This window comes from Pseudonaja textilis, chromosome 1 (genome assembly GCF_049901715.1).
Source record: "Pseudonaja textilis isolate UNSWEBS1 chromosome 1, rPseTex1.2, whole genome shotgun sequence".
Classification (NCBI taxonomy): Eukaryota; Metazoa; Chordata; class Lepidosauria; order Squamata; family Elapidae; genus Pseudonaja; species Pseudonaja textilis.
Window position 1 is genome coordinate 294,203,214 of NC_141990.1, and position 13,673 is coordinate 294,216,886.

Below are 13,673 nucleotides of genomic sequence, written 5' to 3' on the forward strand. Positions count from 1 at the left end.
GACAATTCAAACTCAAAGAACTATCCATATACAGAAAGAAAATTTCAAATGCCAGATGCTCAAATGCATACATCTACCCATAACACTGAAAATATGGGAGGACTGCCCTTATTTCACCCTAGTTTGGAAAGAATTTACTTTACTCATCTGTACTTAATCAAATCTGTATCATTTACTTGGGGGGGGGGGGGGAACAAGACGGAAGTTTGCATGTACTGTAGCAAACACCATATTTTCCATGAAAAGTAATTAAAACATTAAGTTCTGCAGAATATGGGTGAAGCTAAGCGATCAAAGACCACATTTGCTATAGGCATAAACATCAGTACGGCAAAATTCACTAATGGAAAAAACAATTTCACTTTCTATAAAATAAGCCAGAAGCACCCATCATAAAATGGGGCGAGGCTATTTATTGGAAAACAGTTCATTTTCCCATGAGTCATTACCTTCCTTTTTATGCAGGCTGATGGCTTCCTTGGAAAACGCAGTTTGATTTTTTGGTCTCAATATGGGTTTCAACAAATAATGAAGAGATTAGATTTATCTTTAAAGCTCATTTCTTAAAGCACAGCCTGTTGTTTGGATGAAACTCAATGTCTTAATAGTGTTATGCCTACAAAGATTTTATTGAAAAGTATCTTATCTAAATTAAATGAAATTATATAGGCTGCTGTGTCAGACCTCTCCAATCTGTAGCCTTCCAGAAGTCTTAAGACTGCAATTCTTGTCAGTTCCATTCAACTCAACTTAAGAGGATGGTAACTGTATTCCAACATGTCTGGAAGGTATTGGATAATCAAAGACCTACTTAGAAAGAGAAGAATTGTCTTTTCCAGTGTTGAAGACTGGAGTTGAATTCTTGTCCCAGAATCTCTTTGGAATAATTCCCAGTGCCTAATTTTTAACAAGTAGTAAATAATGTCTTTGTCATGTTGAAAATCTCCCGTATTTCTTTGTATTTTTTGTCTTACTAAGAGAAAATATGTTTGTTTTATTTAAAGATTTAGAACATATGTGTTTTATATATACTTTATGTGTAAAATGATTTTTTTCAAATGATAGGCCAGTGGAGTCCTTGGTGCTAGTTTGATTATTTTCTTGCAGACATTTCATTACCTGACTAGGAAACATCTTTAGTTCTAGAAGAAACTGGGGTTTGCTATCTATTTATATACAATAGCTTGTCCTGTCAGTTTTGGTGGGGTGTTTTTTTCTCCTTGGGGGTTCCCTAATTAGCCTAATAATAGGCCTTTTTGTATTCCTTAACTTCCGCAGTTCTTGTTGGAATTTAGTCTTCTAATACATCCTGTTCTCCAAGTACTAAACATTGCTTTTTGGGGTCTCCAATATCTAACCTTTTTTCATACTTTCTACAACTTTTTAATAGTCCTGCAGAGGTTAGGATTCTAAAGAATGTCAAACAACTCGTGACTTTTTTGACATTTTGATTCATCATAATTAAAAAATATATTGCTCTTTTTCTTATATTAATCCCAGCACAGTTTGCTGAAATAGGATACACTCACCCTGCTTTGGGTGAGCTACCTACAAAACATATTTACAACCATTAATAGGTAACTCAATGTAGTTCCAACCTGTCCACTATCAATGCACTACTAGACAAAGATTAACGCACTAACTCATTCATTCATTCAGTTTTTAGGCTGCCCATCACAACTACCTGATTTTGAGCAGCAAATTTTAGGGAGATTGCTACCTCTTAGACATCTCTGAGGGTGATAAGCAGTTTAGGAATAGGATAAATAAATAAACAAACAAATTTAATATTCTTGTTTGCTGTTCCTATCACCAGCAATTAACCTGAAGACTTATTTCCTGTATTAAAAACTTGTTGACTAATCAGCACAAAGACCTCCAAACTGTCAGTGTTGCACTGATCTGCATTTAATTTAGGAAGAAATCCTGTTTTTGTTCTATAAACATTTACGTCACTCTCACTTGGGATTGAGCAAGAAACTCATCCAGAACAATAGAACAAAAAGGATGCATTTCACTGTATTTCTTTCATTTCTCCTTGACTGAAAACGATTTTATTTTTCAGGAGATCCTGGAAAAAAATGATGCAGCTGCTTTAAGAACCTGACTTATTAATCTGACTCTTAAAGTAACAGCAACATTATTTTAGCTTTGCGCAGAAAAAGTGAGGCTGTTTTAATGGAGAGAAAAGGGGGTGTTTTATTTGCACAAAATTTAAAATACTTCCTCCAAACCATTTTTGAAGCTTGCAATCCTCCTTCATAGTGCTGCCAACGTTCAGCAACATAATATGGCCCTGGAATCCAATCCACTACTTAGTTTTGAATTTAACAAAAATTGGGTGAGGCTGTAGCAAGGAAGTGGGTAAAGACAAAATCAAATCTGATTTGGTTCAATAAGAATTAAATTAACTATGCATAATATGATGCTTTGTCTGGTATTTAAAACTGTTCCGTTTTGTAACACTGCAGCTTACCCTGTAGCCTACCTGAAAGAATTCTTTGGCCACAACTAATGTTTTTCAGGAGTCCTGGTCCCCCAGTTTATACATATCTTCTTTCTTTAATGACATGAATAAATTCATGTTACCAAGAAGTTCATGAAAAATGAACGGCATCTGTTCTCATAATTAATGAGCATAAAAAGGTTGCTTGTTTTTACTTGGCATATAAACAAAGAAAGAGCAAGGGAGATTTGGCACACATGGTTTGGAGTTTGCCAATGACAAACAGTTTGTTCCACCCACTTTTATTCCTTTAGGCAATCAAATACAATTTTGTTCCCAGCCTTGCTCACAGGAGCTCTTCCCTTTCTGGAAATAATGAATGTTTACCCCTTGCATACAGAAAATACCAACAACAGTCAGTTAAATCACATGGTAGGATTCCCTGAAAAACTGTGCCAACAACAAATGTCAACAATATGAAAAGCACTTTGTGGCCAGCTTTAATTATACCAAAGAGAGAAGCTCTTTTGCAAGTTAACTCTCTGAACCAAAATCAAGACAAATCCAGAATCCTGATGGATTAATAATAATGTATTACATGTGAAGAGAAAGCCAGAAAGTTACACCAATGTGGTATATGCATATTCTTTCCTCTTGGAGAGATTTATTAATCACTTAATAAAAGAAGACAAACCAGCAAAGTAAGAAGTCTCAGTAAACTTCTAAATTCTATTGTAAATTCCAGTGTACTTGCACTTTTTCTTAACATGGATTATAATACTGCATTTCAAAGTACCAAAAATGCTTTATGTACCAGTACCTCATTGCAATAATATTTTCAACAAAGTTGGGTCAACATGGGAATAGAGAGGAAGGTAAAACCAATGTAAAATAGCAAAGAACTAAATTTAAGAAGTTTAAAATTCTTAAAATTGGGCGTTATATAATTTTATCTAGTGGAAAGTAATATTAGGCTGCAATCTTATGCACTCTTCGCTGGAAATAAGTGCCACAGAGTACAATGGCAGTTGCTTTCTAAAAACTGGTCCGTAATAGAGTTAATATTTCTAATGAATCTCTCATCTTGAAACCCTTTTATCATCTTGATTACTAGAACACAGAACAGGTTTATCTTCTTAAGCTGCAACTCAGATGACAAAACAAGGCCGGCCCAGTATTTCTGATTTCTGATGAATTGCAGAAAGTTATTGTTGCCTTTTCGGGGTTTTTGTTTGGCCTGAAAGGATTAGCACATCATATTACTTTTTCTTTCCTTCTATTCAATTGTATCAGATTTTCAGAGAGATCGCTTGATTACAAGTCCTTGCAGTTTTCTTGGCAAGATTTCAGAAATGGTTTGCCATTGCACCCTTCCTAGGGCTGAGAAAAAGTTACTTGCCTAAGTTGACTTGGTGTCGTAATAGCAACAGCACTTATATAGCACTCCATAGTGCTCCAACAGTACTTATAAAGCACTCCATAGTGCTTTTACAGCACTCCCTGGGGGATTTACAGACTCAGCCTATTGCTTCTAACAATCTGGGTCCTCATTTTACCGACCTCAGAAGGACAGAAGGCTGAGTCAATCTCAAGCCCCATCAGCACTGAATTTCAGGCTGTGGGCAGAGTTTCCCTGCAATACTGTATTCTAACCACTGCACTACCAGGGCATTTAAAGGAATAAAAATCATGATCTCATGGTTTCTAGACTGATGCCTTAACTACTACATCAAGCTGGCTCTCTGTTATATTGCTGTTAATTACACATATGCCCCAACAAACCAACACCCAGTTGATCTTGGATGATCTCCAAAACAGGGTTGCCCAAGATTAGTACTTAGATGCAGGACCACCTGCAAATTTTGGGGCTTGGCCACTAGGAAGCTACAGCTGGTCCAGAATGCCTCAGGTCAGGAAATGGTCACACTTTTACTCTGAGAACTGCCCTGGTTGTCAGTTGGCTTTCGGATGGAATTTAAGGTGTCGGTGGTCACCTTTAAAGCCCTTCATGTTCAGAACAGTTCACAGTCATGAAATTATCTTTTCCATCTAATATCTGCCTGTCCGATAAAATGTAACAGGGCAGGCTCACTAGATGTCTTCCCAGTTAGAGTTTGTCATCTTTGGGAACCACATAAAACACCTTTCCAGTGTTTGCCCTTCCGGGCAGAAAAATAGGATTGGTGCCTTCCCTTTCAGTTTTTAGGAAGTTGGTGAAAAGCTGGTTCTTCCATCAAGCCAGGAAGACTGGTTTACTGCAATTGTCTCTTGGAACTGGTTTGAAGAATGGGTTGGCTTGTATTATTATGAACGCTTTAGTTGTTGCTCAGTGTCAGCATATTATAGATTATAGATATAGCAGATTTAGGCTTTGCAAATAAGTACATACATAAGTAAAATTCATATCTACCCCACATTATTTTTCATCTGTAAAAAGTATAATTCTTAGTACAACTGACCTAGAGCCAATCTTGATGGTGATTTGACAATACTACGTTCGACTGAAGGCTAGCCTTAAAAGGAACAGAAGTCCTCATCCTATTTATTTATTTATTATCTATCTTTTCTTTATGGTACGTAAGACAGTATGTATGGGGTTAAATTGAAAAACCAACTGGTCCCAAATTACCCAGTAAATCTCCATAATCTAGGGGTTTTTGAACTTAGATTTTCTGAGTTTACCAATCTATTACCCACCACATATTAGTACTATAAAGCATGCAGGAAACAGCCAAATAAAATGTGTTTACCTTTTGCTAATTTTAATTGATTTTAAATTTCCAGTCAGTTGCACTTACACTGCCAAAAATATAAAAGTATATATGATCCTTCAATAGCAAAGAATATATGTTGAACTGTGTAAACCTTGGTGCTCTCTGAAACTTCATTTGCTTGCAGATGTTTCATATCGAACATGAAATTAAATGTCTGCAAACAAACAACCAAACTCAGAAAACAGCAAGGTCTCTATATATGACTCTCTCCCAAAGAGTTAAGAGACAGCAGCCTTGGATAATGTCTTTTTCCAACTGGTGCACTGCAAATGTGTTCAATTACCCTCACAGTTATTACAATCAATGGTCCCACCAGTGAAGTATATTTGGGAGATACAAACATACTTAAAGGATGCCAGGTTACTTACAGCATCTGTTCTTGTTTTTTTCTAGAACATGCCAATGACCATCTTTAATGACAGTCTCAATACATTCCAAGTGAATTGGGAGGAAAAATGTTGCCAAACATTTTTTTTTGTGAACATTGAGAGCTCTATTCTGCATCTTTGGTAACAGGAAGGTTTCTTCCAAAGTTCACTTCTAATAAATCTGATGTCAACTAAAACTGAATGACACTGCCCTGTAGCTATACCAGGAAAAACAAAATGAATAAAACACTGTTTAAGAAAAAAGTAAGCAAAGTTATAGTAAGATTATAACTCCTGATGCTCCCTGGCCTAAATGAGAACAAAAAATCATTTTATAGGCTGGAATAAATGTTTCAGCATTTCAGGAGAAGCCCCCATAAGTTAACCTTCTCAGAGGATTGATCAGAAATGTCTTTTTTCCCAAAATGCCAGCCCAACTCTTAGATATACATTCAGCAAAAGATACAATATCAGCTAGAGGCCTCTTTCAATTGATTCAACAAAGTTGCAATATAAATAGCACAAGTACTCAGTTGCACAACCCATCCACCCCCACTTCTGTTTTACACTAGCACTCCTCCTATCCCATGGAAGGTGTTTGCCCTTATAGTAGGCACGCCCACTTAGCAAAAACCAAGTTCTTCTTTTCTTACTTTGGGCACACCCATTTTGTGAAGCCAACCCTGGCGGGCAACTACACATCTGGTTCTTCAAAGCCTCTCACTATCTTCCTCCTTTCACCGCCTTTTCACGGCGCACCAGCAACTCAACTCGCCTGCCAATTCTGCAGTCTAACTCTGCGCAGTCACACGACAACACAGCGATCATCAAAACCTGCATCTAAATGAATTTTAATTATTCTAGTATAACCATTATCTTGAAAGGAGGGGGGTAGTTCTTAATAATCAGTGCTGTCTCTACCAAAGAATTGAGCCAGTTCAAACCACCCTGATATTTATTACAGAGACAACAAACAGCCTACCGAGATTACCACGCGCGAGGCAGGCGTTGGGAGGACAGAGTAACTGTGGCAGGAAACAAGAGGGAAACGAAAGCGTCAAAGCCAACTCCGCTACAATGATAGCAGCGTGTCTGCATAAAATAACTTTTGCATAAAATAACTTTTCCGGAATACCAAGCCCGGAATACGAGATATCGCTAGAACTGGACAGTTTGAACAGTAAAAAGCTGGGAAGGGGGCGGGGGGGGGGGAACCGGCAACCCACCCTGGAGTCCTTTGCCTTCCCTTCCATTTCAGCCACGCGTCCCGGACCACACTCGTGCTTCCCCGGGCGATATTCCTCTCCCCGCAGGTGACCGACTCCGCGAGAGGAAGAAAAGTTTGCTTTTCCTCCGCCAATGAAAGCAGCTCATCACTCACTGCAGCCGGGGAGAGATTACCAGGCTGGCAGCCGGAGAGTTAACCATTGGAACAGCTTTGCCTTCTGAAGTCGCGGGTGCTCCATCACTGGAGGTTAAGAAGAGACTGGACAGCCCGACCTGTCTGAAATGATATAGGGTCCCCTGCTTGAGCAGGGGGCTCGGCTAGAAGACCTCTAAAGTCCCCTTCCAATTCTATTCTGATTCCGATTCAAAGCGAAAGTGATAGACTGCCCCGCCGGCCCCCTCCCACCTCCTCCTCGACCCCCACCCACCGCTACTATGGCTGGAGTTCCGCTCACCTCCCCAAGCAGCGCCTCCAAAGAGCCCCTCCGCCAAGACCGCCCTGCAGCTGGAGGACTCCAGGACCCGGAGCTGCGGCGCGTTTGAATCAATGGCGCTGGCAGCGACTCCTCCCTCTCGGCCTTCCCCGTCTCTTGCCCTCTTCCTGCTGCGGGCGAAGGGCCGCTTGACTCATCTTTTCGCCGCAGAGCGCTGCGCAGAAATGATCTCGGGGACTGGGGGAGGAAGGGAAGGCCTGGACCCGGGAGGGATGATCGCGGCCGTGGCTTTGCGCGCCCTTGGCTGAGATCCGCTACTTGCGATTCTCCGCTCTCTCTTCCCCCCACCTGGGAGGCAGGCGAAACACAGGACGCTTGCAAAAGCGGCACGCTTATGTAACCGAATGGGGAACCGTTTAGCGACCGAACGGAGCTTACGCAACGGCCGGGCCTTCCAGACGCCACGGCGGGCACGGCCCTGCAAATAAGTCCCGGTCTCTTTCCTCCCCCCCGCAATTAAGATTGTTTACTGTCATCTGAGCGGGTCTCGGACGCCTTCCAGCATTTCCTCGCGGCCGCGGTCTCTCCGTCTCTGCCGTGGCCGCGACGTCGTTTCCTACTCCCGTTGCGGTCCGTCGCTCTCGGCCAGGTCAAGTTTCCCGGAGCAAAGGGAAGGAGGTGCGGGCTTGCTGGCTTTTGGGTCGCGTTAGCGCGTTTTTCCACTTGGCCTGGCCACGCCGGGGAGAGGGTTTGTGCGGGAGGACTCTCGCCGCTCCCATCTCCCCGCGCCGTTGGAAACCTATTTCTGTCAGTGGGGCAGAATGTGCCCGCGATGACCGCATAAAGAACTCTACGTGAGGAAGGAAGGGAGACGACCACTCGGAATGGTGGCGGAAAGCATGGCGTTCAAGATCCACTTTGCCTCGCCAAACGCCTGCGGGGAATCAGTTCGGTGCATAGCTGTTGCTATGTAAGAGGGGAAATTCTTTGCAAGAAACGTGAGAGACATTCAAAAATAGCCATATTTTCAGCAATTCACTTAAAGGTTAATTAGTATCGTGTAGTATTACCACTACCACTACCACTACCACTACTACTACTACTACTACTAAACAATTAGTAGTAACTAAGGCACCAAGATAGAAACCAGAAGGCTAATCCTGTGAAAGCCAAATGGGTGACCTTGGGGCAGTCCTTCTCTCTCAGCATTGGAAAAAGGCCCAGGTTCCAAATCCTTGCCAAGAAAACTGCATGGAATTGTCCAGTCACCAGGATTTAATGCTGATTGGAAGCCAAACCCCCTTCCCAAAATGGTGCTATGAAATATTTAGTGATTTCACATTCAAATAATAAAAGCAAAAGGCTGTATCTAAGGAATAGTGACTGAACTTTGGACTTTCTAAGAAAGTCAAAAACATTTCAAACTAAATTATAGTAGATAGAATAACAGAGTTGGAAGGGACCTTGGAGGTCATCTAGTCCAACCCCCTGCTCCAGCAGGAGAGTCTATTCCAAATATTAGCCTCTACCTAGGGTCAAACTCACAGCCCTCCTGATTGTGAGGAGAGAGCTATACTCTAGGCCACCAGGGCTGATTAATAGAACTTCATCAAAAGAAATTAAACTTTATTATAAACTATGGTATAAGTAGCACTATGTGACCCAGCTAATAGGTGGTATTAAAATTCCAGATTTGATATTCATGGAAAGAATAGTAGAAGGTTGGAACTAACTTCCAGCAGAGATAGTTGGTCAATCATCAGTAACTGAGTTTGAACTTGCTTGGGATAAACATGCCCATCATCCAAAAAATTTTTAATAAAATGTCAAAATAATAACTAAAAATAATATATAAATTAAAAAGAAAACAAAAAAGAAAACTCAATGGGCAGACTCAATGGACCATTAGGTCTTCTTTTTGCCATAGCTTTTCTGTGTTTCTATGTAGTATTAACTGTGAGAGATGTTATATTCTCAGAGATTCATATCCTTTTGAATGATACCTCTGTCACGTGGACATTGTCATCTGCTGAAAGAAAACAGATTCTTTGTGCTCTGCTTTTAGCAAAAATACTTCTCTGGCATTGGTTGAAGGTTAAATATGCGGCCCCAACTACTCAGTGCTTTTCAATATTGATATCATTAACAACACAGAAATGAAATTCTTATTAATATAGTTTAGCTGTGGATTTTACAATGAGATATGACCACCATTTACGAGCATGAATTCTTGTGCCCTGTATATTGTTTCTTTTTTCCAAGTTTTACTTCGTTTTCTTGTTTTATAATTTTGTGTATAGTTTTTTTTATTACTGTGGCAAGTAATGAAATAATTTTTTGGGAAAAAAAAGTTCATGTTTATTGTATGGGACTCAATAATAAGTAGTAAATGCTCCCTGCAGTTCTGGATAACTTAGCTTATGTGCTAAGCTATTTAAGAATGTGTTCATAATTCTCAACAACCTTAAGGTACAGTTCTTTCCTAAGGCAGCGCATAGCAATTACAAGGGAAGAAAATTAGGATAAATTTATAGAATAGACTGCAATCCCATTCATGTCTGATAAGAAGTATAAAAGAATGAAGGCATGATTTTAAAAGTGTTTCAGAGCATATGGGGTGTTTCGTCTAGCTGGCATCTGCTGACAGCCACTTAAAACAGCTGCATTTGTGCCTAGGATTGCACAACTGCCCTCTACAGCTGCAGTGCAATTCCTGGAAAAGATACGTTTGGTTTAAGAGTTGCTAACAGTTACAGATGCACCAAAGCATCTTTTTTTTAAAGGTATTTTGGATTCCCATCTCTGAATCAAAACACTATCAGGCTGAAATGCACAGGTATATACATACTATAGAAATGTACCTTGGTTCTCTCATGCAGCAAACACTATATTGTCAAATCAATGATTCAAATTAAATTGTCAATGTTTTCATGATCCATGTTTATTCTTTGTCTCATAATGGGGTGAACAAGAAGAAAGGATATTTGTGAAGAAGTTTTATTGTTTGTCTTTTTCATCTAGCTTCAGTCTGATTGAAGGTGTGATTAAGGAAGCAATGAATTTAATTAATATTTGTAGCCCATGTTGTTCCAGAACCTTAGGAAGAGTAGTAGCTAAGTTTTATATTCAGAGTGTTCTATGCAATTAAATTAATACAGTTATTAAGGCTAAATCACTGTGTGACTGTTGATGTTAAATAACCCAAGTTATTGCATACATCCTAGCTCACAATAAAGTTTTCAAACAATGCTTTAGTAGGCTTCTCACCATTGGGGTACCCCATGCTTTTGTTATATTTGAGCTCTTCATGTCACTTTGAAAAATGGATTTGGTATTCAGGTTTTTGCCTCATTCATGGTCGAAAGAAAACACATAAACAATATAACCACATTATCTCTATTTCTGGTCCTTCTGCTGCTTCTACCATTATGATAAAGAAGATTGGATGAAGCAGTTCCAAGGAATTTGTAAAAGGAGACAGCTCAAGGAAGGGAATGATTAAAAGGGCCAGCTTCAAGGAAGTTTTGGCACTGTAAGTCTCATTGGTTTCCATGGGAAGGGAGTTAAATAGCATCTAATTTTCCCAATGGGAAACAAATATGAAATGCAGACTCTTGGGTTGTTTGTTTTTCTCAATCCTGCAACTTTAAAACGTGTGGATTTCTACTCCCAGGTTTCCCCAGTCACTTCCGTTCTGGGAGTTGAAGTCCATGCATGTTAAAGTTGCCAGGGTTGATAAACACTGTCCTGGGGAAATGTGTCACAAGCAATAAATGACAAACACCATCTGACTTTCCATAGGACTGCCCGCCGCCAATTTTAATCCCATGTAGCAGCTGCCTGCCCCTTAAATAGTTTCTTTAAGTTGCAGGGGGATGTTGCAGGATGGTTCTGTTCCCTCAGAGGGGTTGTTGTTTTATGTACATTGCTGTGTATATGCTGTCTTATTCTTTTATTTTTGTGAAGCTGTCCAGTCTTGTTTTGGAGCTGTGTGGGCTAGAAACTAGTTAATGAAATAAACAAATAAATTTGCCCATCAGATTTAATTTTAATAAATTTTGTTATTCAACTGAGTAATCACGCTACTGACCCACTTAGAAATGAAATGATAAGTGAGACAGAACTTAATCAATTATTTAGAGCCTCGCCAGATTTCATGCCTTAGGTTTACAATTAAGGGAAGGATGAAAAACTGCCATATATTTTGCATTCTTTGTTATCTTTGTGGGCCTGTGGGTGGATGGGTTCTCATCTTCCACTGGCAGGCTTCTCTAGAACAATTTTATGCATTTCCTGTGATAGGATGCCCAAGAGAGTGGTGAAAATGACTGAACAATAGCTGGCAGACAAATGTAAGAGTTGTTTGGGTACAATGTACTTTTTAGAAGCAGGACAATAGTCTTCAAAATAGGCACTTTTTATTTTGCTTTTAATCTACACTCAGATATAACTTTTATTGGTTTAACAAGACTTTACACCAAATCTTGTAGATTGTCATTATTTCAACAAGACATTCTATCCCTTCTTCACTCTCTCAGTCTGCTTCTTGTTCTCTCTTCCTCACTCACTCTCCTTTCTATACAATAGGTGGCAATTCAACCAGAACTTCATATGTAAAACTGAAAATGACAAGAAAAATGCACTACTAATGATAAATGTTAAGGTAATACATTCACAAGCATTCACACTCAAGGAATGAATAGGATTTGAAGTTAATATTTTTATTAACCATTGCAATGAAACTAGTCTCAGAATGAGACTGGTCATCAATCTACCTATTGCTTACTGAAGTAACTTCACTTCTATGATAATGTCAAGATGTCATAATTGCTTGTAACAAACACTTGCGAAGGAACAGCTGCCAGAAATGTAGCATCCTATTTTCAGATGCTGAATTAGATGGAAATGATAAGGCTGTTTGGCCTGTCAGTATCTGAATTAGTATTTTGTGGAACAGGAACAAGCAAGAGGACTTTTGAGAAAACTGGTAAAAATTCTTAAGTGTGTTTGGTTTTGAAATAATTTTGCAAGCCTTTTATGTTTTCTTTTGTGGGGACTCCTGTTATTTTGATTACTGTACATTATTTTGTTAATAACAATGTTTCAGTTAATAATTGGATGGAGGAAGGAAGGAAATAAATCTTGGAAAGATCAGCCAAGACAAACTAAGATTTAAAAATGAATGTGGGATTTGCATGTAGGATGTTGAGGGCATTCAAACGCTATGTACTACTGTAATTAGACTTAAAGTAAAACCAAGACAAATTATTAGTCTGGAGAAACTCTTGTTCACTGAAGAAAGCAGGATCTATGCAAATACATGCAAGAATGAATTCTAAAAGTCAAAGTTAATGTATGACACATTTTAAATATTTGGTCTGTAACTATACAGTAATTGTTTAAACAATATTGTTCATACTTACTGTACATAACCTATGGTATTTCTGGACAACTGCATAACTGGATAGAAGCTTTCCTGTCAAACAGACAACAAATGGTCAAAATTGGGAGTGTCCTTTCAAATTCTGTACCTTTCAATAGCGGTGTCCCCCAAGGCAGTGTTCTAGGACCAACTCTCTTCACACTCTACATAAATGACCTCTGTGATCATATTAAGAGCAACTGAGTTCACTTCGCTGATGATGTGAAGCTGTTCAATACCACAGATAATATTGCTACCCTTCAAAAAGATCCTGACTGTATCAGAATGGTCAAACAAATGGCAACTTCAAATCTCAACAAATAAATGCTCTGTCTTACATATTGGCAAAACAAACAAACAAACAAACAGAAAATAAAATACAAGCTGAATAGTCAAGACCTTGTTGATGATCCAAGCTCTGTAAAGGACCTTAGAATACTCATCTCTAATGTTCTAAGTGCTAGAGCCCACTGTAACTACATAGCCAAAAAGGCATTAAGAGTTGTTAACCTAATCCTACGTAGCTTTTTTTCTGGTAATATCACACTACTAACTAGAGCATACAAAACATTTACTAGACCAATACTTGAATACAGCTCATCAGTCTGGAACCCACATTACATATCTGATATTAGCACAGTTGAGAAAGACCTAGAAAACCTTGAATTACGCCGTCTTCGGTCTGATCTAAGTATGGTGTATAAAATCATACATTGCAATGACTTACCTGTCAATGAATACTTCAGCTTCAACCATAACAACACAAAAGCACACAATAGATACAAACTCAAGGTTAACCGCACCAAACTTGATTGCAGGAAATACGACTTCAGCAACAGAGTGGTCAATGTCTGGAATACTCTACCTGACTCTGGTTTCTTCCTCAAACCCCAAAAACTTTAACCTTAGACTGTCTACTATTGACCTCACCCCTTTCCTAAGAGGTCTGTAGGGGGCGTGCATAAGCGCACCAACGTGCCTACCGTCCCTGTCCTATTGTTT

General features: G+C 39.3%; 1 protein-coding gene across 6 annotated transcripts in view; it reads right to left on the minus strand.

Moving 5' to 3' along the window:
- Positions 1-12,702, minus strand: part of SYNE3 (spectrin repeat containing nuclear envelope family member 3) — an 81,011-nt gene extending 68,309 nt beyond the window's left edge. For 2 of the 6 annotated variants that reach the window (XM_087922130.1, XM_087922129.1), the window contains exon 1: positions 12,673-12,702. In XM_087922130.1, coding sequence (XP_087778256.1) covers positions 12,673-12,679 — 7 coding nt within the window. In that variant the 5' untranslated portion in view covers positions 12,680-12,702. Of the gene's footprint in view, positions 1-7,270; positions 7,738-7,779; positions 11,282-12,672 lie in introns of those variants that run through there. The other 4 variants (XM_087922133.1, XM_087922132.1, XM_026716972.2 and 1 more) reach the window with 2 other exon arrangements.
- Positions 12,703-13,673: the final 971 nt, after the last annotated feature.